Here is a 27,728-nt window from a genome sequence, read left to right on the forward strand (position 1 = left end):
GTGTTCTGATTGGCCAGCTATCCAGTGGGTTGTGATTGTGACGGAAATGTTTTGCCCCTTACTATACTGTGATGTCATGTGTCCCAGAGCGCAGAGACAAAATTATTAAAACCCATTATAAACAAGGCATTTGTTGCATCCTGTGGGGACATAATTACGGACTATAAAGACAATACCAGCAGTTCCCAATTCGAGTCCACGTGACCCCCAGCTCTGCATATTTTGCTGTTAACACACCTGATTCATATAATCAGCTCCGTGCATGAACTATGTTGCGATTACTTCGAACTGGAATCATGGCGGTATATCCTGTGGTGTCCACTTCGCAGGGCACTTACGTTCGAATAGAACAAATGTCTGAAGCGATAAGAGAAATATACAAAATGTATAGAGCAGGGGGGTGCAAGGACTGGAATTGAGAACCGCTGACTTATATTATCTTTTTACGCATTGCGTTACATCGCATCACGTAAACATAAAACCATGTCTGCATTTAGATCGATAGATGGACAGATACGGACAGACAGATTAATCATGTATAATATGTATAATATGCATTTACTGTTTATGTGTATATACTGAAATCTATAAAATATTCCCTAGTAGATCTAAAATACATGTAAAAATAAATGCTTCTGTAATTCTGATAGAAACAATGAGGGCCCACAACACGGGTGCATAATAGCTCACTTCCTGTCACAAATATACACACCACACTGATGACCCTGGGCTGGTACGGGGCATCCAGAGCTGAGCCAGCACTCTACATCCCCCTGTCAGCAAGTCCGGGTCTTTTATAAGTCTGGCTTAATTACAGAGGAAGGGTCCTCATGTGGGCAAAGAGGACTGTCTACATACAACACAGACATGTTCTTACTTATATATATATATATATATATATATATATATATATATATATAAAATTATCTCTGGAGGCACAAGAAAAATTTTTCATCCATTTAAACATTCAAGTAATGAAAAAAATATATTTATATTTTATTTATTTTTTTCTCTCTCTCTCTCTCTCTCTCTCTCCATAGAGTAAGATGATGGTACAGTATAACAAAAACCATTGTATTCACAGTGCCCCTGTTGACTGGATTAGCTCATAACAGTTGTTTTAAAACAGGATATTTGACATTCCGGAAAACAAATCCGATAATGTCCTGATCAGGAGTCACAACATAAGGGATTTCCACAGGAAACTGGGTGTTCATAGAAAGAGACTGAGTGTTTGAGAGGGCTGTATAAACATTACAAAGCAGATTACAGCTCCAGTAAGATGAACAGACAACACCTTTAGAGAAAACATCATCTTCCCTCTTTAAAACAGTCAGTTTAAAACCCTCAGTGTTCTCAAAAATGAAAGCTCATATCTAAAGAGAAAGATCTTTTTGGTTAATTGCACAAATTCAAGGTCAATGACTGAACAGAGACAGAAGAGTGGAGTATGAGCTGTGTGCCTCGGAGCACATTAAAGAAAGCCCAGCTTTGATCCGAGGTAGACTTGTAATCCCTTTGCAGGGGCAAACTGAGGCAGAATCTCAATGGATTACTATGTGATTTGTTTGAAGGCGTACTCCGTTTCCCCATGCTACTTTCATCTATCCAACTTGATAGATTGCTTTGTATGTGTGCAAAATGTTCTAAAACAATACTTGTGTATGCATATCTCACAATACATGTTATATGTACCGTAAGTGGATCTACTGACATTGTGAAGATCAGTGGGGCTTTAATCTGAACTTTACTGAGATTTAACTTGAACACTACAGCCTAACTTGCATCTCGTATGGGTTCATAAAAGTATACACTATAGCCCTATTCAGATGGAAATTGTTTCTCACATGGATATGTATAAATATAAATTTAAATGGAATTTTAGGGATAAAACTCATACATTTGGATGACTTTTTATACAATGGAGAAGCATGTTCTGTGATCCTACGAACCCGGGAACGTGCTGCTCACATGGGCAGTGGTATGTTTGTCTGCCATAAATAAATTGTCATATGCTTGGAATGCTCACATTCGATGGTGTCTGGCGCTTTGAAGAGGTGTTCTCTTCATGGATGAATCCTGGTTTTCACTGTACAGGGCAGATGGCAGACAGTGTGTATGGCATCGTGTGGGTGAGCGGTTTGCTGATGTCAACGTTGTGGATTGAGTGGCCCATGGTGGTGGTGGAGTTATGGTATGGGCATGCATATGTTATGGACAACGAACACAGGTGCATTTTATTGATGGCATTTTAAATGCACAGAGATACTGTGTTGAGTTCCTGAGGCTCATTGTTGTGCCATTCATCCATGACCATCACCTCATGTTGCAGCATATCCAAGCAACTTCACACAGCCATTGAAGAGGAGTGGAGCAACATTCCACAGACCACAATCAACAACCTGATCAACTCGATGTGAAGGAGATGTGCGAGGTAAATGTTGGTCACACCAGATACTGACTGGTTTTCAGACACCCCCCCATTACAGTAAAACTGCACATTTTACATTGCCCTTTTATTGTGGCCAGCCTAAGGCACATTTGTGCAATAATCATGCTGTCTATTCAGCATCTTGATATGCCACACCTGTGAAGTGGATGGATTATTTCTGCAAAGTAGAAGTGCTCACTAACACAGATTTACACAGATTTGTGAACAATATTTGAGAGAAATAGGCTTTTTGTGTACACATAAAAAAAGTCTTGGGGGCAATATATATTTGTCATTGAATCATTCATTCAAGAGATTCCAATTGTGATACAAACTTCATGATTCTTTATTTTTTTTATTTAAATGAATATATTTTTTAAAGATTTAAGTAATTAACATTTCATCACGACCACTAGTAAATTATGTAATTTTGTTTCGTTTTCTAATCTTTTTTTTCTCCAGAATCGTGAGAGAATCGTAATGTTCAATTTATAGATAAAAAACATGATTTGCAATTTATCCAGATTCGTGCAACCCTAGTTTATTTGTTGTTTATTGCTAAATATATAATATAATTTCATATAGCACAATTTGATTTCAAAAAGCAGAAATTATTATTTTTTTGTATTATGTGTTTTTCAGTTGAATAAAAGACAATTTTTCCCTAAATATTTCATTGAGGATTAAAAAATAAATAAAAAATCTTGTCTCCTTCTCATGAACTCGAGTCTCATCACACCCCTAGTAAAGTTGATTCGTTTATATATTTATGCATGTGATTGTATGCCTATATACAAAAACCTTGATATTTCTCAAAAAACAGTAGGTAATTTGACATAGGATTTTTATGCAGGTGGTGAAAGAAAAACATTCAAGAAACTATTCTGCTCCTTGAGGTCCAATGGCCTACAGATTTTATATCCAACACACTCGCCTGGAAGTTTCTAGTGAGTCTGAAGACCTTGATTAGCTAGTTCAGGCGTGTATAATTACAGTTCGAGCTAAGCTCTGCAGAACATTGGCCTTCAGGAAGAGATTTGGACACCCCTGTTCTACAGTATGATATGAACCTAATAATTCTAATCACACATACTATTTATTACTGACAGTATGCTAATTGGTACACAGCCCCAGAGTAATTAAAGTCTTTAAAGGAGAAGCACTATTCAGTTTTCCAGGAAGCTCTGTCACCTTATGTCTTTATCTAGATCCAAGATATAAATTGCGGCCAGTGGCAGGTGGAATGCAGTGTTCAGCATGTTCCTGAAGGCACAGGGATTCACACCAGAGCCCGTCTTCAAAAAACACTGACTGCGAGATAAGATTAGAGGGAAATATAGCTGCTCACTGAAGATAAGAGGTGACTAATTCCCGATGCCTTGGGCACAGTGCCTCCCAAATCCTCACTGCAGATCCCTGGAGACTGACGTCTATGGTGCAAGAGATGAGGAAACTGAGCTAATGATGAAGCTCTGAAATTTCCGTAACTCACTTTCTGCTCTGGACATTGGAAAAATCTGAAATCTAACAAGACAAAAATAAAAAATTCATTTTTTGTTTCTATTTTCTAGTGACAGTCATCTAAAGTAGGGATGAACTAATATTAAAATAATTTTCATGTTGGTTGATAACCAATGTCATTTATGCATTAAAACTGAAATGAATTTACATTTGTAACAAACGTTCTTAGATTGGGAAGGAGGTGACGGGAACCGGCGAACATTCAAATACTTTAATAATAAAATATTCAAACACATAATGAAAGTAAAGTGGCAGCCCCTCGCAGCTGACTGCCGCACACAAAACACAAAATAAATTGCAGGCCTGGTCCTTTCTCATCCAACAGTGTCAACACTCCTCCGTTTATCCTTCCGGAGCTCCTCCATGGGACTCGAGACCGGTGAGTGACACAGGTGTCCTGCATTCTCATTAACTCCACCGTCCTTGCTCCGTTCCCACGGCAATATTCCAATATTTAAAACTATTATTTGATACAGTATGAGATATTATTTTTAGATTTACATTTAACAATGTAATTAAATAATTTGTCTTTTTAAAGATTATCTTAAAAACAGCTAATGTCAGGGGGAAAATTAGCATGAACAGTTATAAATCAAGTACCAGCCTATATTTATCCAACATGATGAAAAAAGAAAATAAATCATCTAATAATTATGAGACAGAGGTATTTTATCACTGAGATATGTGTGTGTGTTTAAACAGATATTTATTACACTTTTACATATTTTAGTACATCAAGTTAAAACTAAACCAAGTCGAAATAAATAAAAGCTGGAAATGATGCTTTGCCATCTAGAGGTTTATATATATTTGGGCTGTGCAAAAAAAAAATCTATTTTAAAATGCAGGCGATTCTTTGTCGACTTTAAAAGCGATTTTGTGTTAGTTGTTGGTAAACTACATCTTTGTGTATTAACTGCCACTCCACCTGAACCAGTGTTGCCAAGTCTGCGGTTGTTTTTCATGTCCGCACGTCGAAGCAACCCCAATACCAATAACGTGATATTTAGCGCCTAAAATGTGAATTTAACCAAAGCAACCATTCCAAAAAAAATTATATTTTAACCCAGGGAAGCAATTTTTATTTTTTTTATTTTTCTAGTTTTTGACCAGTTTTGAGAAGAAACTGGGCAGGATTTGTTGTGAAAACCTGGCAACCCTGATCTGAACGCACGTGAAGGAGATATACTTCTAATTACAGGAGTGTCTTTATTTTCGTGGTCTTAATTTTAGCTTCAGTTTTAGTTAACTATAATCAACATGGTGAGATATTCCTTGTAAGAACTGTAATACTACTTTTATATGTGTCATTGATTTTTTCCATTTTACCAGTTGGAGAATTGGCTATTGAAAACCCACTGAATAATGCATCAACTGTTGAATTTGAACATTGGGCGGCTGCTTAATATCTAGTGGTTTACGGACCAAGAACTCCCCAAAGTGCCACCAACAAAAACTAAATCCTGAGCAAAGGACATGCATCTGGCACAGGCTCCAAGCGAGATCATTACATCATGCATGGATAAATCCATGTAGTTCCCAATCGCTCCCCTTGACTAAACGGCCCAGTCAATGACAGGCTAATGGGATTGCGGCCCTCATCATTGACACTGGCACTGACACAGCAACAGCCTGCAGTGCTGAGAGACATATGGACCACCTGCCATTAAATATGATGAGATCTAATAGAGGGAGGTGAGACGGGGTATTAAACCTGAAGGGGCTACTCATCAACATGGTCTAATCAATGTGTGTTCACCAGACCCTTTATCCGATGCCTTTTAACAGCAGAAGAACTCCTGCTCCAAAGAAGACTTGTTGCAAGGCACACATTTTTTTATGCTTTTATGAGCAGGTCTGAATACTGAATTGCGTTGAGTCTATATATATATATATATATATATATATATATATATATATATATATATATATATATATATATTCCACCACCCCCCACCCAATGCTAAACAAAAAGGCAAGAGAATACGGGCATAAACAATGAATAAAAAACTACAGAAGTGCTGTTATACCAGCTCAAAGGGATTAATATATATATATATATATATATATATATATATATATATATATATATATATATATATATATATATATATATATATATATATATATATATATATTCTCTCTCTTATACTACATGAACCAGCATGACAGAGGTTGGAACACCTTTGGTGCGAATGAACAATGCTTCTCTATTGTTATATTTACCCATGATCCAATGGGATCTGGAGCTCTTTAAAATGCAAACAATGAAAGAGAAGCCACTGCCACACATCGCAAAATATCATGTCCAACAGTGTCTGCAGTGAGTCAGCATTACAAACATCTTTGCAGAAATAATACGCCCTGGAGTACCTCAGGTAAGAGAGGAAGATGTAGACAATTCTGTATCTAGCTTCCGATCATAAAAAAATGCAGACATTAAATAAAGGAATGTTGTGACTGACATAGCATCTAAATCAGCCAGAAAACTGTTACAGTATGTGCATGATCAATGCATATCTTACATTGAAAGATGTATGAACGGACTTAGAAGACGAGGGGAAGATGTTAAATTCCTGGCATCTTAAATCACAGTGGAGAAAAACACAACCAAATACAACAACCACACGTTTTTCAAATACACGTTTGTCTGTTTCTAACCATCATTAAACACATACTGTAATGTTTAAAATGTAGACGTAGATTCCTGATAGTCTCCTGAAAAACAAATGCAAAAAGCAAAGCAAAACAAACAAAAAAAGCAACAAAATACAAAAAAAAAAAAAAAAAAAAAATGCAAAAACAAATAAAACCTAACAAATACAGCACACACAAATACCCCGTCCCAAAAAACAACAAAAAAACTAAAACAAAAGCAAAACAAAATCTCATAGTAATTCATTAAAAACAATACATCAAAACAACATAAAAAACTGAATTAGAAAGAAAGAAAAAGAAAGAAAGAAAGAGCAGTCGGCCTGTTTGTTGCTGCTTTTTTTCGTGCTTCAGATGCATGTTTGCCATTGATTCCGTCCATCAATAAACACATACTGTAAAGTTCTTGATGCAGACATGAACAGAGACTCCTGATATTCTCCTGAGCAATTTATTTGAATTATGTTATTCGAATTATGAGCATGATCACAGTAATAGGATTGCAGTATTCTTTTATACATCATCTCCAACTTAATCGCACTTTAAGGACGGATATAAAATGTAGCCAGTGACAGCTCTGAAGGAAAGCTAATAGTAATGATAGTCACTGCTGGACAGGTATTAATATAGCTTATGACAAACAGTCATGTCTCCAGCCTAAATGTTTCCATGTTTGTCACAGAAGTGTTTTAGCATTGGTTCCTCTGGGTAAGACAGGTTTACAATAAGCTCAATAATCTCACAAAAATGTGCTGAACATTGGGTGCTGGACAAACAAAATGCAATTAGCCTCACGTATATATACAATCTGAGAAGGGGGGAAAAAGTGTCCAAGATGCTTCTCAGGATAAATAAATGTTTTTTCACACATCATAAACTTCACGTTATGTTTTTTGGGCATAAATGCCATTTATTTCATTCTTATTTTTAAGTGTTAAGGTGGTGATCTAGTCAACACAAGTTTCAGCTGATCCCTGAAGAACCAGGACAGCTTCAGGTTTTTGACTGACAGCTGTCACAAGAGACAAATAACTGTTTGGTCACAAGCACATTCTTCTCAATCAGCTGTCACAGGAAGCACCACTGAGCTGGCATCACTCACACTTTAATAAAAATCTGCCAAATGACCCAATCTCTTGCTTTACCAATAACAAAGCACTATATTTTATTTCCATCAGATGTCTAAGAAAAGGAGGATCTCGCGTCACATTCTTCCTGTGTGTTGCCTACATGAGCCGAAGAGCCCCTGGAGGAATCAACGGATATTTCTGCCCAGGCTTGCATCAGCAGACAGCTCCACACAGCACATAAACCAGCCCTCTGATTCTACATGACATTTCTGAGCTGAAGAAGCAAGATCTAGCTTCTTTTTATAGTGTGAAAGAATTACACTTGAATACCAAGAGCTTCTGTGAAATCAGGTGAAGTGAACCGGGCTTCTGAAGGTGGTAATGTTTCATCACTCCTCGTGCCTCTTGCAGTTTGTGCTTTGAGCAACATATTCTTTGCCCTATTTCCAAATCTACTTGTACTATACAGCATCTGTTATTCTATTAATCAATTATTCTTCTTTATTATTATTATTCCAGCATATAGGCCAGAGCTCTTCATGAAATACCAAGATTTTTCTGAGTAATTAATTATCAGATCTGGGATAATCACATGTTCGTATTAAAAACAAAAGCTATATAAAATAAAATTTTTAGTTTTTATTTTATTCTGAAGAAGGAAATGCATTTTAAAGATTTGCTGAAAGCTTCTATTTTTGGACACTATCAACCTACATAAATAAATAAAAATCTTAAAATAAAATAAAATCTACAAACTGAACAAATAAAAATGCTTACTCTTACCTTTTAATTTACAAAAACGCAACTATGTGTTGAGCTATGGCCAGAAAAAAAGTTTAAACTCATACCCCTAGGCCGGTATGTATCGCTGAGCTCTAGCATAGATGACTGACATTTCTGCATTGAGTGCTCTAATAAGACAGCACAGATATTTCATCTTGATCAGAAGGCCAACACAAATGATTGACGGGTTGAATTTGGCCAACATGCTGCTAGTTTATGAGGCTTGATATAAGATGTCAATTACCCTGGAGTGATATTTAAAGCTGCTGTGATTAAGTTTTTCTACAAAATGTTTTTGTGTAGTCAAGTAGTTAGTCTTCCTCTGCCTGTCTTGAGTATACGTGACACAATGCATAACCAAACATCTGAAGGATTAAATACATATTGGGTGTTGCCTCTGTCTTCTTTTGGAGCAAGTGCACAATGTTGAGGCCAATCGTGATATGATTAATGCATATGTATACTATATATCTTCAGTTCTGCACGTATGTAAGACTCTCTTGCTCTCTCTGCTCTCACCAAAGCGACGGCGAGTGGTGCGCCTTTACAGTAGAGTTTACGGTACGTCAAACACAGGTATGCTGCGCATCCATTGAGATGAACTGAAAAATATCACATATCGGTTGACGGAGAGAGAAACTCTGAAGTGCTCAGTCAGAGTATTCGGTGAGTGAACATATATCTGAGCTAAACTTATTATTAGCCTCCAACTCACATACTGGCGAGTAAAATCTGAGAATGTATTAGCCATTGGCTAATATTAGACATCATTTAGTCGCCCAGTATGAAGATTTAGTCGCATATGCGAGTGATTTACTCACAATGTAGAGGGTCGGGTAGTTAAATTCCAAGCTCAGGCCATCTACAGAAGCTCAAGTAGAGTAATGTTGTGAAAGCCACAGAGCCAATGTTTACACTTTTCAGAGGAATCCATTTATTTGAATGGCTTACTTATATGTCTCCTCTCCACACATTACGCTGATATAGAAGACAATATTTTAACATATAAAAAACTGCACACATCCGCCTTAACTATATGGTCCTGTTGAAAATCCTATTTATGCTCAGCATATTCGGCTTCTGTAAAGTAATGCAGTTATTTTGGCTTAAGTAATAGGGCTAAGGTTGTGAGAAGGGCATCATTTTGGTCCTTTTCATGAAGTCTGGGCTCCATATACATGGAGAGCTTTCAATGTGGTTTTCAGTGATCTTTACTTACAAAAGCGAAGAAATGGTGTTGACGAAACCTTGTTAACTGTGGTCCATTAACACAGACCCTTGGGTGGTACACTGGTATTTATGGGAGCACTCTGCCGTCTTGCTAGAACAAATCCAGCTTTAGTTCCCTGACTAATTTCTGCTGCATGGGGAACATATGCACAGTGAGTGAGTCAATGGAACACCCAGTGGTGGGGTGCTTAGACAATGTCCGTACAATTTACTTACAACAGAGCTACATCTGGTGACACAAAAAAGTAAATTGGCAGAATATCAATGTGCAACGCTACTTGACAGGACCGGATGGTATAAATGATAAAACCCTGTTTCCCTTAATGGGAAGAGACATGTATCAAATCTGTCATTAAGCAGATGCTCGCTTATACAAGGTGACAGTATATTTCTTACACGGACAGAAACCCTAGAGCAACCTAAAGGCTTTTCTTAAGGGCACAATTGGAAAATGGTAACGCATCTCAACACTATGGAAAGAAAGGCATTAGAAGTCAGAAGGCACTTAAGTTAATTTATGATTTGCTGTCGGTCTGAACCAAAGAAATAAAAGAGAACTATCTGTACCATATTGAATTGCATAGCATATTTTTTTTTCCCTATTGCATTGGACCACATTGTGTTGAATCAAATAGAAATCAGATCGCACTGCATTGTTATAGGGGTGAATCGTACTGCATCATAATGGTAGCTGCTCCACATGTATCTTTAATGTATCATATCATTGGCTATGCATTGAGATTTTAAAAAAACATTTGAAAATTTATCTTTTTCTTCTGTTTTAATACAGACTTGAGAAGAAAAACACTATTTAATGAGAGTCTACTAAAACCAAAAAGCAAAGAGTATTTTAATTCTAGTAAAAAAAAAATTATATAATATATAATAAAAAAAATATATATATATATATATATATATATATATATATATATATATATATATGAATAACTAATCTTTTAGCATTGATGGCTGTAGCCCAACCAATAACAATCCCAGTTCTCTGTAGACCAAATTAGATGGGTTGAGATCTAAACGTGGTTTAGCTGATTCTTTTGATTCCTTTCATAATGGCTTATGCATTAACAGTGGAGAAAAGAAAGAGCAAACTGAATAAATGTCATAAATTGTGTTTTAAAAAGCTGCTACACTGGAGAAGGACAGATAATGAAGTGACCTCAATACCCAGGTAACCAAGGACAGCTGAGGTCTCGGGTCATATAGTTCTGCTATTTTTGAGCCTGACTCTTCAATTGGCATTTGACTCTCTTGCTCTGCCTTTTTATGACACATATCTGCAGAATGATTCATAATCAGGCTTGCTGGCAGTTAATTATCATGAAAAGGCTGCTCTGAAATCTAATAATGATACACAAAGTTCCTATATACTGTAAAGCCCAGTGAACACGATCCAGTTTTTCTTTCTGTCTCCATTGCCTGATTGTATGATCCAACCCCTGGGGAAGAGTCTGTGTAAAAGCAAGGCAGACTGTACAACATCAAGGTTCTTTTGTCAGACTGTAAGATAAGCATCAGAGGGCTTGAGTCACGACAGCTTTGACTGGCTGATCAATACCTTGTAAACACGCAAAAGACTTTGAGTTGACGGACAAAAGTCTTTCCATGAAATGTATTAATAATCAGTGAAGCGGTTCGCTAAATATATTCTCTAAATAATTCTAACAAAACATGTCCAGTTCAAGTTTTGGTCAAATTTGAGGTTTTGTCATTTTTATTATCTTTCTTTCGGTTTTAGTTATTTAGCTACATCAAATTGTATAATCGTGTATTTTATTTCAAGTCACAAAAAAAAGTTTGTTCTAATTTTAGTAAATTTTTATTTTCAGATTTTTAATTATTTATTAATATTTGAATAAGTGCTTATTTATGGTGGCTGAGATAGCTCAACACTCTGCAAATAGAAAAAAAAAAAAAAACCTGCAAATTAAGAAAAAAATTGACATGAACAACATGAACGCTGCAAATGCTCACAACAACCAAATAAAGCAATACAAAATACACTTCAAATAAAATTCTTTATTTGCTTATGTTGTGGGCATTTGCAGTGCATTTCTATATTTGGTTGTGTTGTGAGTATTTGCAGCGCACCTGTTATCAAATTAAGTTGTTTAATAAATTTGCAGGTGCTTTATTTATTTGCAGGGCGTTTCTTTTTGATTGTGTTGTGAGCATTTGCAGTGCATTTGTTGCCAAATTGATGAAGATGTTTTCTAGATTTGCTGGTGCTTTTTCTATTTGTATGTGTTTTGTGAATTTGCAGAGCTTTGAGCTCTCTCGGCCACCGTACTTATTTGTTTAATAGAGTAGAACAGTGTCACATTATTTATCCATAAACATTTTAATCTCTTTCACACACAACAATGTCATCAATTACAATAAGTATGTCACAACATGATAGACTGAATGTAAATGATTTTTATTTTGAATTTCAGAATTTCACCTCAGAAAGCAATTTTTTGGCCAGAACTGGGTGCACTTTGCTTCAAACAGTCAGCAGTTTTGAGTTTTGATGTAACTATTTTTCATTTAATCTTATTCTACCTGGTTACATGAGATTACAGCCAAAGACACGACACATTTGCACAAACGTTTGAAGAAAATACAATTCTGGTCAAGTATTCAGAACGGCAGAAGACATTTCTGTGACAGGTGGCAGTCCAGCTTCAGGAATGTGGCTGCACAAATGGGAATAATTTAAATGTAAAATGGGGAACTTCCTCCATTGTAGCTTCACTCCGTTTGGAAATCAGAATGACACTGAAGAATAGATTTCAGTGGCAAGCTTAGGATGAGAAGGAGAGAGTGCGAGAGAGGAGGGCACACAGAGACAGAACACACAATAAATCTAGGACAAACGCTGACTGCAGGGTGAAGGTTGGGAGAGAAGGGAAAGAGGCTTGTACGGTCTCCAAAAACGCTGGTACCTATTGTGCGGAAGCAAACAGAGGATCAGTTGTGAGTGGCCTCTCATGCAAAGAAAAAGAAACAGAAAGAAAGAGAGGGAGAGAGAGAGAGACTCTGAGCCCAGAGAAAACTGATAAAAGCCATCTTAACAAGACTGTACCTTAATCAGTAAAGTCAAGCAGATACCAAAATTAGCCTATTCACATTCTTAAACAGACAGTAAAGCAGATTTATACCGAATATTCAAGCAGCTCTTTTCCAGTCTATAATTATCATTCACAATAAAAAAATCATTAAAACAAATGACAGAGCCACTGAAAAAGTGGTGAAACTAAACTAAAAATAAAATACAGAGTACACTGAACCTGGCTATAATGTATAAGAATGTTGAATGAAGTAATTTTTAAATTAGCATCTCACTAGAGGGGAAAATTACATAATAATTATATAACCTGACAACTTAGAATTCCTGTCATGACATCAGAGAATGTCAAAAATTCAGAGAATGTTAGTTTAGTTTTTTTTACCACTGTAAATAAGTTTTATTATTATTATTATTATTATTATTATTATTATTATTATTATTGTAAACGTAAATTAACTTGCATGACTTACAGGTCGGATCTATTACAGTAACAGTGTTATAAAAAAGGAACTTACGGTTAACCAAAAAAACAGGTTTACTGTAGCACTTTTACAGTCGTTTACAGTTAATTGTAATGATTCTTTGGTGCATGTTACAGTAATAACTGTAAATCACTAAACCTGGCTGTTGTAATAGTACCAGTAAATGAATGCAATGATGATATAGTGAATAAAGCACAAGATGAGCATGCACAAGGTCAGAAAGGGCTTGTTATATGCAAACTTTTGCTGTAAATCTGAGTCCTCCTGCACCGCTATTGAAATCTTCAGATTTTCAGCCTTTATTCTCATAACTATTTCTGACTAATCTTTGAGTGTTTACAGGAACACAGATCCAAATGATTAGTAGAATTTGTTTAAAATGCAAATCCGTCCACCAAAGAATATGAACTACTTTGTAATCATTTCCAATAGCAAGCAGGCACTCATTTACAGAACTTTAAGTAAACTGATTGATAGACTCCTTATCCTGCTGAGAAGAGAACAGAGGAAGAAGTGGACTCCTTATGTGACAAGAAAAACAATTTCACAAACGACAAAAGATTAGGTTCATGGAGAAGGGCTGTCATTAGCATCTCAATGGAGAGTGCTGTCGACTGCAAATTGCGTTCAAGATTCAGATGATACATTTTCATGAGCAATTAACAGCAGCAAATACAACTGCAATTAGAAAAAGAAAAAATAATACATTTAAAGTCACCCATCTGCTCAATGTGGAAGCGCTCTGCACCTGAGCATTTGGCGCAGCTGATAACAGTGCCCTATGTAACATTAGATATGCAACAATAAAGAGTCTGAAGATCTGAAACATGGATTCTGTGTGGTGTGAATAATGAAGATTATTTGTGTGTGTGTGTGTGTGTGTGTGTATATATATATATATATATATATTTTAATTTATACACACACTAGTTTATTAGGTATACCTGTTCAATTGCTTGGTAACACAAATTGCTAATCAGCCAATCACATGGCAGCAACTCAATGCATTTTTATATATACATATATATATACACACATACACACACACAGGCCAGTTGAATAGCCCTCACATTTTAGATTTTTACCATCCAAAAATAAATAAAGTGAAAGTGACAAGACATGTGGCCAAGTGTGGTGAGGTGACCCATACTCTGAATTAGTGCTCTGCATTTATCCCATACAAAGTGCACACACACACTGTGAACACACACCCGGAGCAGTGGACAGCCATTTTTTGCTGTGGCACTTGGGGAGCAGTTGGGGTTGTGGTACATACACATCAGCATCCAGCACTGTAACCATTTATAATGGTAGATTATGTCTGTGCAGAAACACTAACTTTTTCTGATTCTAAGGTCGAGGTGCACCTCATTAAATACTTTGATGACTATGTCGGCTAAATTAAAAAATTTTGCTCCAAAAAATGATGAAACCTCAGTGAAAGGCTTCCTTAAATATTTGAGAATGTGCCTCGGGGTGACCATTGTTACTTAACAAATTAAATTATAGCCCTGCTCTGCAGGTGCACTATGAGAAACGCTCCCATGCTTATCTGATCACAGTTTCTTTTATGACAAAATTATGACCACTGCTGAAAATAACATTTATGCTAGGAAATTACCCTGAACCTGAGGCCATGAAAGGCCTGGGAAAAGAAAAGAGTGATAAGACTGTGTATTCATAAATACTATAGTCTTTTTATCAAAGCAATATTTAAAGAAGCAAACAGCAATATCTTGTTAGGCTGTTGTTTTGCACACGGAGGAAGGCTTCAGATCTGTGTTTTTTAATAAGACCAGTCTCATTGTCTATATACACAGGTATTTTTTATGTAATGGTCCCTACTAAGGATGGAGGTTTGGGTGCTACATCAACAAAACAAATAATACAAGTTTACATTTTCAGATTTTAAAGGGTGATCTTGCCCAGATTGGCACCAGAAGTCACACAGAATTATTGTGACATTTTACTAATCACTCTAAGGTGCAGCAAAATTCCCCAAAATTTGGGCAAGACCATGATGGAAGTCCCACACTAAGCATTCATATGCATACACACAATCATTCATATACATTCTTATCTTATATAAATGCATTGGGACACACATGCTTAATATGTTTACATGGAGAGCCCAAACTTTTTCAAATTCATTTTAAGTTTATTGTGCAATAAACCTGTCTACACCCTGCAAATAATCTTTATAAAACACAACCTAAAAATAGAGAGAAGTAAAACAAAGCCCTTGGGCGAGAACTGTCAAGCACAACTTAATCCATGCAGTAATGTTTCCTGAGTCATTAGCCACATCTGAAGTGGCTTGTAGGGAGAAATAACCTCGAGATGTGATTTTTGCTTTGTTCATCACAGGCTCTTTAAACATTTCACAGACCATTATACAAATCTCATTCTGAATCATACTAGAATGATGGTGCTTCAGAGAAATTTTAATATTTGTAGATCTCTTGCCCTTGAAAGGAGCAAAATCAGGAGTATATAAACAAAAGGTAAATGCCTGTGGGCTGACAATGGGTCTGTTCCAAAACAATGAAATTTCTGTCTACTGCCTACTAAGGCAGTACACTTAATAGAGATGGAACCTGGTAAGTGACAGATTTGGAACGCTCAATATAGCCAGCAACTCAGTAGTGCTCCAAACAGACAACAAGAGTCTACAAAAGTTTACAATCCACCTACAGTTTCAGACACAGCAGTTTTTTGGAATAATCACAGTGCCTAATCAGCTTAATTAAGTTTTCAGAATCTTTGGTTTCAATTACTATTATTTTTTGTTGTTGTTGTTTTGTTTTAGGTTGTCTGATATAAAGCACACATTTCATTTGCATGTTGCTTTCTAAAATAAACAAATCTGTAGTAACAGACCAACAACTCTGTCAATTATTTGTATTCTGTAAAACTTTGTGAATATGAAAACTTTAATTTTTCATATTTTGAATTTCATATTAGATTGTGTTGTGTTTTAAGGTAAACCTAACCAATAATGCCCTGCGAGGCCAATGAATCAGCTGCTCAAACACTAAACACTCACATGTAAATCCAAGTCATCCCACCACAAGTCTGAAAACACTTAAATTCAGCGTTTGTAATTTAATATTTCCTGTCATTACAGATTTAATTCTTTAGAATTAGCCATCAGCCACTCTATTCTCCAAAATTCAGGATCAGCAGTTCAAATAATCCAAACTAAAGTAATGCAGAAATAAAAATCGGTGTCAAAATCTAGTCATACCATTCAATTCAATGCATTTAGGCAAAGTGAAATGTTTGCCCAACGCATAAAAACAAAAATAAACTTTGCCATAAACTTCTTTTAAGTTAGTCAGAGGTACTTCTTGTTGTGTGTGCATAGGAGAAAAAGAAAAACAGAAAGATAAGTAGGCGTAGTGCGTGTATGCGTGTTTGTTTGAAATGGAGCACTTTGAGAAGATTCTAGGTTTTGACATCAGTTGGGAATGTAAGATATAAAGAGCATGATGCGTGATGTAGTGCGTTTCTGAGTTGTACGCATGTTGCTCTCTCGCTCGCTATAGAGTTTGATTTCCCATGGGTTCCAGTGCTTATTTCAGGGATTTGGTGTTCTCATCCCTCATCCTGCAACATGCTTGTCTGGGGTTAATCCGTTTCTACCAGAGGAGGTGTCACAATCTCACTGGTGCCATGTCTTTAGTCAACAATAAAAATGGCTTATAATGCCCGGAAAGCTATTTTTCTGCAAGCTATTCTCCTATCTTCTCCTGAGCTCCCTACTGAGTATAACAACACTGCAGGCAACAAGTTAGTTGATAATAAAAAATAAAGGAAGAAAAAAAGACAAAAACTCTGAGCATTCAAGGTGAAGCATGTCATTTCTACATTACTAAAGGCAAAAAAAACAGAATCGTTTTGTTGAAAATTCCAAAACTTGTCTTCTATTGTTGGTTTGCTCATTAAACTGGGATAGGAGAATAAATATGGACAAACAAGGTCATAAAAAAAGTTTGTAAAGACAAAATACCCATATTTTTTTCTTATAGAGAATTATTTCTTATATAAGAATTATAGAGAATCAATTAATTATGAATAATTTACTGTCTTTGTTCAAATAATATTGTAGGCCATAGGCCCACTCATGTAGGCTAATCCATAAAAAAAGTAACTGTAATCTAACTGTGAGAAAGTGTAATATACTCAGAAATGTATTATGTAATCCAGATTACATGTAATCAGTTACTACACAGCACTGGTTGCTAACATGTTTAACCATGTTTCCCAAAGTCAGTAGAATGGTTTAACACATTACTAAAATGTTACTAGCAATTGAGTTTCATTGCATGGACAGAAACAGGTTTACAGGTTTGGAAAAGCAAGAGAGTGAATGATTCATTTTGTGTTAACTATCTTTGTAAGGTTAATGAAACTGTTCTAATGAACAATCTGGATTGAAAACCTGATGGCCATTCATGAACATGTCAGCGTTTGCCAGGTTTTGCCAGGCATCACGTCAAAGAAGTGTGGAAACATGAATGTCTGTTGACTGATCTCAGGGCCTAGCAGACTGGCAGTGTTGCCAGGTTTTCCGGCAGAGCTTGGAAGGACAGGAAGAAACATACGGCTGTCAGTGACACTTCAACATATGATGGCTGAAACTGAGAGAAAAAGAAAAAAAAAAACTCCCAGCCACAATGCTAGAATTGCAGTACAAGCCCAATGGATTGGGTGTTTCAAGAGCAAACATGTTCTACATCTTTTTGGGAGGTAAAAAAAAAACAGCAGGGTCACAGTTTTACATGACCATCACAGAGATGAGAACCATGTTGAGGCACCACTGAGGTCTCCAGGGAAGACCATCACTGCTGTACTTGGAGGCAGCTTCTACTGTCTTCAAAACAAAGAATAAAGTCAGAGACAGAATGGGCACAGACAGGTTTGATCTCTCCCATTACTCCTCTAGACACAAAAATACTATACTGTAAAGTAGATTTAAATCTTTTATCAAAATAACTGACAGCACTTTGAACACAGTTGATTTTCAGTGACTTCTGCAGGTACAACGGTACTCTGATCAGACCTACGAGAAGTGGATCCCTCTTTCTCTTACTTTAGACTTTGAATGTCGCCATCATCTATCCAGAATGGCATGTCACCCACAAGCACGATTATTCTTGGAGGAGTGTGGAACTTCATTGTCAACTTCAAACTGACTCAGGAGGGATATTTCTGATATGATGAGCAGCTTGGAAGCAGTCTGCAAGCTATTTTAGGAGTTCCACATATGTAAAAATGTTGATCTTGAACATTTCCCTCAGACTTTCTTTCCGATGATTTGACATGTCGGTTGTCATGAACGGAAGTATTGGTCTTTTGCCAGTGCTTCTAAACCTGTCAGAAAATTTATATACACCATCCTTCACCTTTTTTACCTAATAAATAAGGCTTACATAAAGAAAAACAGACAAGGAAGGAGCTTATTGCCTTAATATGCAAAGCTAGTGTACTATCGCACGCTGACTGAGTCGTCCTTGTAATCTTTAATTCAGATCTCTGGCAGACAGCTGTGAGGTGTTTCAGGAGTAAAGATGTGGTTTCACCGTTGTGGAAGGATCCGGTAATATTGTGCAACTACATGTCCTGTGAAAAGCGTATACTGTCTTATAAAGCTCTATATAAAACGGCCAGTAAACTTTATTCATTCCTTTTAGTTCTAGTTCCCCCAAGGCCTAAAGGGAATAATGGCCCATTCTCTCAACTCAATCAACCGGTCTAGGCCAAAAAATATATACAGCACGCTTTTGCTTTACGCCTAGCAATATAAACACACTCTTACTTTAAAGGTGACACATCATGGAAGTATTTCCATGCTCTTTATTCAAAACACAAAACTCCTTCCCAGCTCATCCAGAACACTTAAGAAAACTAAGCAGCAAAATCAGGTCTTGGAAATCAGTATTTTCAGCAACAGCAAAGGTTTTCAAGGGTATTTTATTAGAATTCATGGTAACAATATTATCGCAAAATCTGTAGAAATTAAAATAAATAAATAACTGAAAACTGATAACTGGACTGAAAACACAGCAGCACTGGCCAAGAAATCACAGCAGCGTCTTTACTTCCTCCGTAAACTGAGAAGAGCCAGAGCCCCGCCCCCCATCATGTACACCTTCTACAGAGGCAGAGCATCCTGATGAGCTGCATCAATGTGGTATGGCGCCTGCAACGAGTCCTGCCGAAAGACTCTGCAACGCATAGTGAAAGCAGCTGAGAAGATCACTGGTGTATCTCTCCCCTCCCTCCAGGACATTTACAGAACCCATCTCACTCGCAAAGCCCTCTGCATCACAGGTGATCCCACACAACCGTCACACAGCTTCTTCAGTCTGCTGCCATCAGGGAGGAGACTGCAGAGTCTCCAGGCCAGGACCAGCAGACTGAAGGACAGCTTCATCCATCAGGCTGTCAGGAAGCTGAACTCGCTCCCGAACTTGCCCTCCGTCCCTCTTCTGCCCCAGGCACCACTGAATTTTCTTTTCTTTTTTTTTCTTTTTTATATTGAACGTAGCTGTTTATTTGGCTACTTGGAGAGACTGGTAACATCATGCGCATGCACTCTAACAACACGGCTAAGCACTGCTGTCTAACAGTGCCTAGAATTTCGGGCCAAGAATGGTTTTCAATCATGCCGTGCCATACCAGGCTCACGTGGAAATACAACTCTAACCGTTACTGACAGTCCTTACAACTTTTCAGCCTGATAGTAATAAAGTGGCTATATTTAAGCGCGAATGAAGGAAGTTTTGCGGGGGATGCCAGGTGTAAAAAGAATTTAAAATTTAACAAAAAATTAAAAGAAAAAATTAAAAAGAGAGAGATTATTCAACCCACCAAACGAATATTCAAATAATCAAATATTCTTGTCCAGCCCTAATCAGAACATGCTATTCAGTTTTTGTTCCGCTTTGTGTCATAGCCCACCTTCCAACAATGTCGCAGCATACAAAGCGAGGTCCATAAAGGAAGATTTACAGAGTATGATGTGGAAGAATCTGACTGACCTGCACACCTTTGGGATGAATTACCCCATCACCCAACATCAGTGTCTGACCTCAGTGATGCTTGTGACTTAATGGGAGCAAATCCCCACAGCCATTTTCCAACTAGTAGAAAACCCTTAGAAAAACCAGAAGAGCCAAGGAAAGGAAGACAAACTCACTATCACTATTAATGTTTTGGTTTTCAAACTGAATGTTGAGCAAGCACTTATGTGCTTTTTGGGTATCCGAATATATTTGGCCTACGAAAGCGTAGATTATGCCCCCTTTTAATAGTTTATTACAACTGTTGCATAATATTACACAGTGACACAGTCATTCGGTCAACCCACACACATTCCCCCCTCAGTGTGGCTCTGCACTCACAGTTTGAGGTTACTGTGCTACTGTCACTGTGCAAGCTTGAGGAATTTAAAAAGCAGCCAAGCAGCAGCCCAAGTGCCCAGCAGAAAGACTAATGAGTCACGCTGAGACTACACTGACCCAGTCAGCCCTCGTCGCCATCATCACCTCTCCTGCCACAGGTGTCGTTCAATTAGGAAAAGTAATGATGACCCCACATTAGTCCGAGACAGCTGATCTCAATATCTGGACTGCAGACCCGACCAATTTGCCGTTCTAATCATTCTTACTTTGGGTTGTGAAATCCTCATGCCAGACAAAGGCCTACAGCAGTGTAAGGAAAAACAAAAATGAAGCAAAGCTTAATGGCCGAGGGGACATCTAGCTGGCTTGGACACTTGGAGTACGAGTGACTTCTGCAGATTTGTTGCACTTGAGATATGGAGGGAGGGAGAGAGGCAGCGGCGGATATGGAGGAAGAGAGGAAGGGAGGGAGGCACACAGGAACACGTGAGGAGCCAAGAAATGCTGGAGGGCAAAAATCTGGCCATATTTCTTCAGCTTCCACTGCAGTGATCACAGATCATGGTCTCCCATGTGAAGGCAAAATGTCCAGTGGATGCTGACAATGTTTGGACTTTAAAGTGCTATTTACAACCTTGACAACCTGTTTAACATTTTACAGTGTTAGTGTAGTAATTAATGTCAAAAGACTTTTTTTTTTTAAGTACAGGTGTCCAGTATGATCGAGATCTTTTATCACAGGAAAGTATATATATAGTATATATACGTGTGTGTGTGTGTGTGTGTACGTAACATACATAAAGTTGTGTAAAAAAGTTAGGCCACCCTATTGAATTTCATGGTTTTCTGTATCAGGGCATCTGTTCCTTGGCAGGTCTTAAATTTTGAAAACTAAACCCTCAGATGAACAACAACACACTTTAATCACTATTTATTTACCAAATATAAAGCCAAAATGAAAAAGCCATGTGTGATAGATTCTGATTGGTCACAAACACACGCTTTACTAACAAGTTCTTCCTCTTTTGGGTTAGTTGTTGTGTGATGGATTTTTTTACTTCTGCTCTTAAATGTAAAGAACATAAAGCAGCCAGCCCACTGATAGCCATGCAAAAACATACTGAATCTATCATGGTAAAAATGGTAAAGCTGAATCTGTTGATGCTGGCGCATTTCTACCGTCACAGCCTAAGCCTTTGAAAATGGTTCCGATAATGATAATTCTACTCAAAAAGGCAAGATGCATTTTCCCAGCTAATCTATTTGTTTCTGTCCTAGCAAATGCTCCTATTCGACTAATTAATAGACTCCTAGAGCTTTTTCAGCCGAACAAAACATGCATCTCACATCTACTTCATGTTCCTGCAGCTACAGACAATTCTCTTATTAATAAGCATTCCTTTTGTCAAGTCACTAATCCTGTGCAGCTGGCAGGCATAAAACGACAGGCAAGAAACAAGAGTAGGAAATACAGGTTACAGTCTCCTGAGTCAGCCCTTTAATCATAGCCGCAGTCTTATTAAAGCAAGAACAGCATGCAGACATCCGTTCCAAAAAACACACGCCAAAACCAAGATGCCGCAAACGTCGGCCATTTGCGAATTTTTCCCTCATTCCTGCTGTCTGGGAGACGTTCCTGCTTGTGGTTCTCAGAGCTATCGTTTTATGATGACTGTATATGATGACAATGAAGGGTGTAAGTGATGAATGGACACAGTAGGTACCAAACTAAAGAGTCTGGAGGATACAAGCAGTGTCTCTTTCCCTGATTGGTTGACAGATGGGTCAGGCGGGTTGCCTGGGGAGAGGCAATTTATCTCGCATGACAAAGGGTCAACTTCAAACTCAAAGAGGATGTTTTAAAGATGGCAAAGTATAGCCATCTCATGCTATTAGGCCTTCCTTCTGAAGAAATAAAAGCACATTTTAAGGGATGTTGCCATGCTGGTGCGGATGTTGATCGCAGATCTTCCTTTTAAAGGGCAATGTGCAGTGAATATAAACAAGTTGCATGCTTTCAGAGGAAGGGCCATTGTGCCTTCAGGGCCGATGTGGGGGGTCTTCTTCAGTCATGCCATAGGCTATCTGTAGGAAGCACCCCTTCACGACACTGTCTTTCAGTGTAGCTAAAAGGAACAACGTTTACAGTTTCGCTGTGGGTGCCACTAATGCTATTAATCAACTATTTGATGTGCCGTGCCAAAGATTGTAAGTGCACGTGTAAGCCAGATAATTGAATGACATTTTATTTAACCCAGGAATGCTGAAATGAAATATTCTGCAAAAACGTCCAACTTCAATTTAAAACCTTTCACTTTTCTTTTTTTTTTAAATGTACGTTCAGGTTCAAACTAGGGCTGCACGATAAATCATACTAGAAGGCAATTCATCTGCGATTATGAATGCGATAGAGCCGTAGTTCACTGACAAGCTACACAATGTGTAGAAAATGGCGCTCCATCAAAAAGCACGTGATGGAGATTTCCTAATCACAGAATCGGCCTTACTGACAAGATGAGCATGACAATCGCACGCAATTTATCATGCAGCCCTAGTTCAAACAGACCTTATCTAGTTGGTAATTAAGCTGGTTGAGTTTACAAATGTCACACAAACCTAAAACCCATTAGGAAATCTCATTAGTTCTAGGTGAACCTGTGCAAATTCTGTCAAGTTTGTCAAGGACTTCATATAAAGCATTAGATAAAAAAGCAGGGCCAATTAATAATAAATGAGCACTTTCCTTGCTTGCCTAAAGGAGTGTTCGAGCTGTGTGGCTTGCCAAAAACTAGCAAAAGGTGAGCGTGTAATGGACAGAGGAGGAAACGGACACAGAAACTACCTAAGAGTTTGTCTAATAAAACAAGTTCAAAGAAAACCTTTCACAGAAAGATTGGCAATTATCTAGTAGAGTTTATACATCTGTGGCCGAAAAGTTCTTTAACATTTATTATTAACTTTGATGGCTGTTAACTTGAAACCTTCGAAATAAGCTCCAGCTGCCAATGTTTTTTCTCAAAGCACCTTAAAGAGATAATTCCCAAACATTCCATTGTCATCATTTACACAGCTTTCCAAGTGTGTTACTGGAAAGGAGTTTGAAAGAAGATATGGAAGAGTGTTTCAGTCCATACTATGAAGATCAGTGGGGTCTAAAACTTGACAAAACATACTTTTCAAAGACAAGTATTTTATTTTAGATTTTGCAGAATAAAGCAAGTCAAAAGAAATTGGAACAACATTAGAGTTGGAAAATGATGACAGCTGTTTTTATTTTTGCATTAACATTCCCTATGAAGAATGTTCCTGAGTAAACGCAGAATTTACGACAAGACAGAAATTGCTTTTTCTTTGTTCTGCTCAATGTATGATAACATAAAACATTCAAACCTCTTAAGACCATGAAATAGGAGTCAACTAAATCAGAATTCAATTAGAGATGTTGTCCAGAATAATTTCAGGATAGTTTGTCGTAAGGTTGAGGGGAAGCACATGGGTCTAACAATCAAGGCAGTGGTGCTCAAGCAATGCTCTTTTCCAGGCCTAATAAATAAAACAAGAGTACAAAACAAAGTGATTTCTTTCCAGGTGATTTGGTTTCACAAGGAAGCAGCTGTGAAACCAAACCAGGGCTCTCCGCACAGGTACTACACTGGATTAACAAACAAGACATTCCTAGAGAGCTCACGCCACGTCTCAGGTTTGTTGATGTTGACTTGATCTTTATGCCTGGTTCCTGTCTGTCACTTCTGTAACTGGAAGCGGAGGAGACACACTTGTGCTGGCCCAATTTATTGCTCAACTACATCAGTATCAACTGCAGATGAAGGCTGTCTGGATTACAAAACGGAAATGCACGACTGAGTGGCATTGCTGTCAAAACATGTGCAATTGTATTGGACGGTGCCTGACACATGACATTACGAGCACATCTGACCTTCCATCACTCCTGCGTTATATATATCCAGCGTATGAATCATGAAAGAGTGAAATCTAAACAAGTTGATCGAATTTAAATGAACAATTCCCATGGCATAACTCCTAGCTGAAAATACAAAACATTTCTAGAAACGAAACTTTCTTTCTGGTGTTCATATTTTCCAAGTTTCTGTCAAACACCATGATGGATTACAGTCAAGTCACATTACGAACCCTCAGGACTTTGATGACTCCCAAATGATGTTGCCTTTGTTCTTATGGTTTCATGAAAGGAAAATAAGGGCAGGGATCAGACCTCAAAGGAATATTTCAAAGGCATGTCTCCTCTCTACTGAGGACTGTCAATGTAATAATCTTAGGCACACTATATTGCCATAATAACATTCGGATTCTAAAGCAGCCCATTCATTATTTTTTTGTGTTTCAAATTAGATTCATCCTGATGAGATTAATTAAACAATAAGAGACAGCTGTGATAGCTGAAAAAAAAAAAAAAGAATAATAAAAAAATAAAATAAAATAATATTAATAATAATAAAGAAGGAGACAGACATAAAATGGATTCATATGACTGCAGACTGGCAATCAGATAAGCATCCTAAAATGTTATTTTACCATGTTCATTTGAAACTCCAGAGGACAAACAGAGAGCAAATCTAAAATGAACTTGAACAGGTGCTGATGCCTTGCAAACAAGCAACAGACATTTAGGAAATAATAATCCAAATATAACAAAGGTCCCCCTAAAATAATAATGCAACACTTGACAGCCAGAGAAAGAAAGAAAAAAAAAAGAAAAAAAGTCAACTTTAAATAGATCAAAACCAATTAAATCTTTCCATTGCTCATCTAAAAAAAAAAAAAAAAAAAAGTTCTGCTGTACTTTCCTGATTTACAGTATATATATATATATATATATATATATATATATATATATATATACACTGCTAGATAATAGTAATTATTAAGCTATATATATATATATATATATATATATATATATATATATATATATATATATATATATATATATATATATGTGTGTGTGTGTGTGTGTGTGTGTGTGTGTGTGTTTGTGTGTGTGTGTGTGTGTGTGTGTGTGTGTGATGAATAACGTACGCTATTTAATAACGTCGTTCTTGCTTAAAAATGCAATTCACATTGTTTTATAATTTGGGCATCTTTTAACAGGGTTAGTCTCAAGCCTCAGTCGTGCTCCCACCTTGCGGACAGTTGCTATGCTTGAATTACAAGTGTGTGTTGTGTTCAAAAACACAAAGCATTGCAGGCTATATGAATTCAAAAAAGCGCGTTAGACCCTTCCGTTGCCCCCAAAGCTGGAGACAACGAGAAAACAAGAACTCCAAGCGTTCAAATCGGTTGATTTTCAGCTCTGCGCTTTTGTGTATGCGTGCTGAATTACCAATTAAGACTTATAAAAATCCACTGCAGCCCAACATCCAAACATATAGGCTAAACCCCGCTGCAGTCATTCACAACAGCCAAACGTGATTTCGCAAACAAGTATGGTATGGAGAGAAAAAAATATATCAAGCGGACTTACCTTCCGAAATTAATATATACAGCAACAGAGTTTCCATCCAAGAGCGTATAACGGACATGGTAGTAGTTTCCACGATTAAATCCCGTTTCTTATGATAAACAACAGCGCTCCTCCAAAATATCTCCCGACCGACGTCTACAGTCCAGCGACGAATTCCCAACGAGAATCTGTTGGATTGTGATGCTGGTGAACTTTATCTAGAGCTGTCACGTCCATTATACCAAACCAGTTAAGAGTTCAATAAAAAAGACCGTGTCAACCAGCGACCGAAGGCGCAATGAAGAGCTTTCGAGAGAGAAAAGTTACAGGTAGCTCTCCGGCTCAGGTGTCTCGATTCCCTATGTCTCTCTCAGTAATCCACACGACATGCAAGACAGTCGTTTTCGTCCTTTAGGAGAGTGTAGTTCAAACTGTAATCCCGTGAAAGCGTGAAACGCCAGCAACGGTATCACAACAGCACAATACCAATGTCGTCCACGAGCTTGTTAGTTTGAGAGGTATCAGACACAAACAGCGGACACACGGCTGGTTCGTTTAATTATAGAGCTGGATGGCGATTTACGATTTCCGCTATAGTAACCTTGACATTTGCTCAAAATGTATTTTATGGATGAGATCCGGTTCTTCGATGTAGGTACACGACCTGAAGTTATGCGATGTTATACTATATATTGTCGCCTATTGATGCACGGAAACAAACGTTTAACGTTACTTGTCCGCTCCGATGGGGGAAAAAAGTGATTTCTTCCGAGAGACGAGTTGAAAATCTTCTCAGAAGGAACTGAAGTCCTGGACAAGCTTTCCTGGTACACTGTTAGGCTATATTTACAATTGATATCAATGTATGAAGCGTATCGCACCCATTTTTAAACTCTAGAGGACTAAAACAAACGCTGTATCCTTCATAACAATGCAGCGCTCCGGTCTGTAAAACAAGAGTCAGTGGAGGTTCGGCTTCACTGCTGAGCTTCGTCAGAAAAGATTTATTCAAGACCACCCCTCCTTATAGGTCACACAGCCTAACTTTGCGTTTCAACAAACGGTTTGTGAAGTGCGCGTTGCGTTCCGCTGGACTTCCAGTAGAGGGTGAATCCCTGTACCCTCCAAATCTCTTCGGTTCATGGTGGTCACGTGACACCAGTCTTTACGATCAGACCGCTCTGACGTGTCCAAACGACCGTTGTGAACGTGTGCATCTCACTGAAACATGACGGGGTTAAATTTCACCCTAAGATCAAAAGTTAAAAAAAAAAGGAAAAAAACAGTAAAAAATGAGATGATGATCATCACTTTTTTCCCTGCTGTAAGACGATCGTAATTTTTCTTTTTTTTTCTTTTTTCAGAGGTATTTTGTGATCCCAAGTTTTAAGGGAAACACACCTTTGTTTCTAAATAATTCTAAGCTCATATTCACATATCTATTTATAAAATATTCAACTTCGATCCAAACGGCCAATTATGATGGGTAACAGCATCAAATGGAAAACATCTAGACATTTTACATTAGGCCTACATCAAATCTTTAACATTTTAATTTAAATGGCTGAAATATAAATTATAGAGAGTGAGAGAGCGAG

At 37.5% G+C, this 27,728-nt stretch overlaps 1 protein-coding gene across 1 annotated transcript in view; it reads right to left on the reverse strand.

Moving 5' to 3' along the window:
• LOC113049761 (transmembrane protein 132E) overlaps nucleotides 1–27,253 on the reverse strand; it is a 293,725-nt gene extending 266,472 nt beyond the window's left edge. The window contains exon 1 of the mRNA XM_026212377.1: nucleotides 26,152–27,253. Within this exon, the coding sequence (XP_026068162.1) occupies nucleotides 26,152–26,209 (58 nt within the window). The 5' untranslated portion in view covers nucleotides 26,210–27,253. The remainder of the gene's footprint in view (nucleotides 1–26,151) is intronic.
• Between the last annotated feature and the right edge of the window lie 475 nt (nucleotides 27,254–27,728).

The sequence above is a fragment of the Carassius auratus genome, chromosome 30 (assembly GCF_003368295.1).
Source record: "Carassius auratus strain Wakin chromosome 30, ASM336829v1, whole genome shotgun sequence".
Taxonomy (NCBI): domain Eukaryota; kingdom Metazoa; phylum Chordata; class Actinopteri; order Cypriniformes; family Cyprinidae; genus Carassius; species Carassius auratus.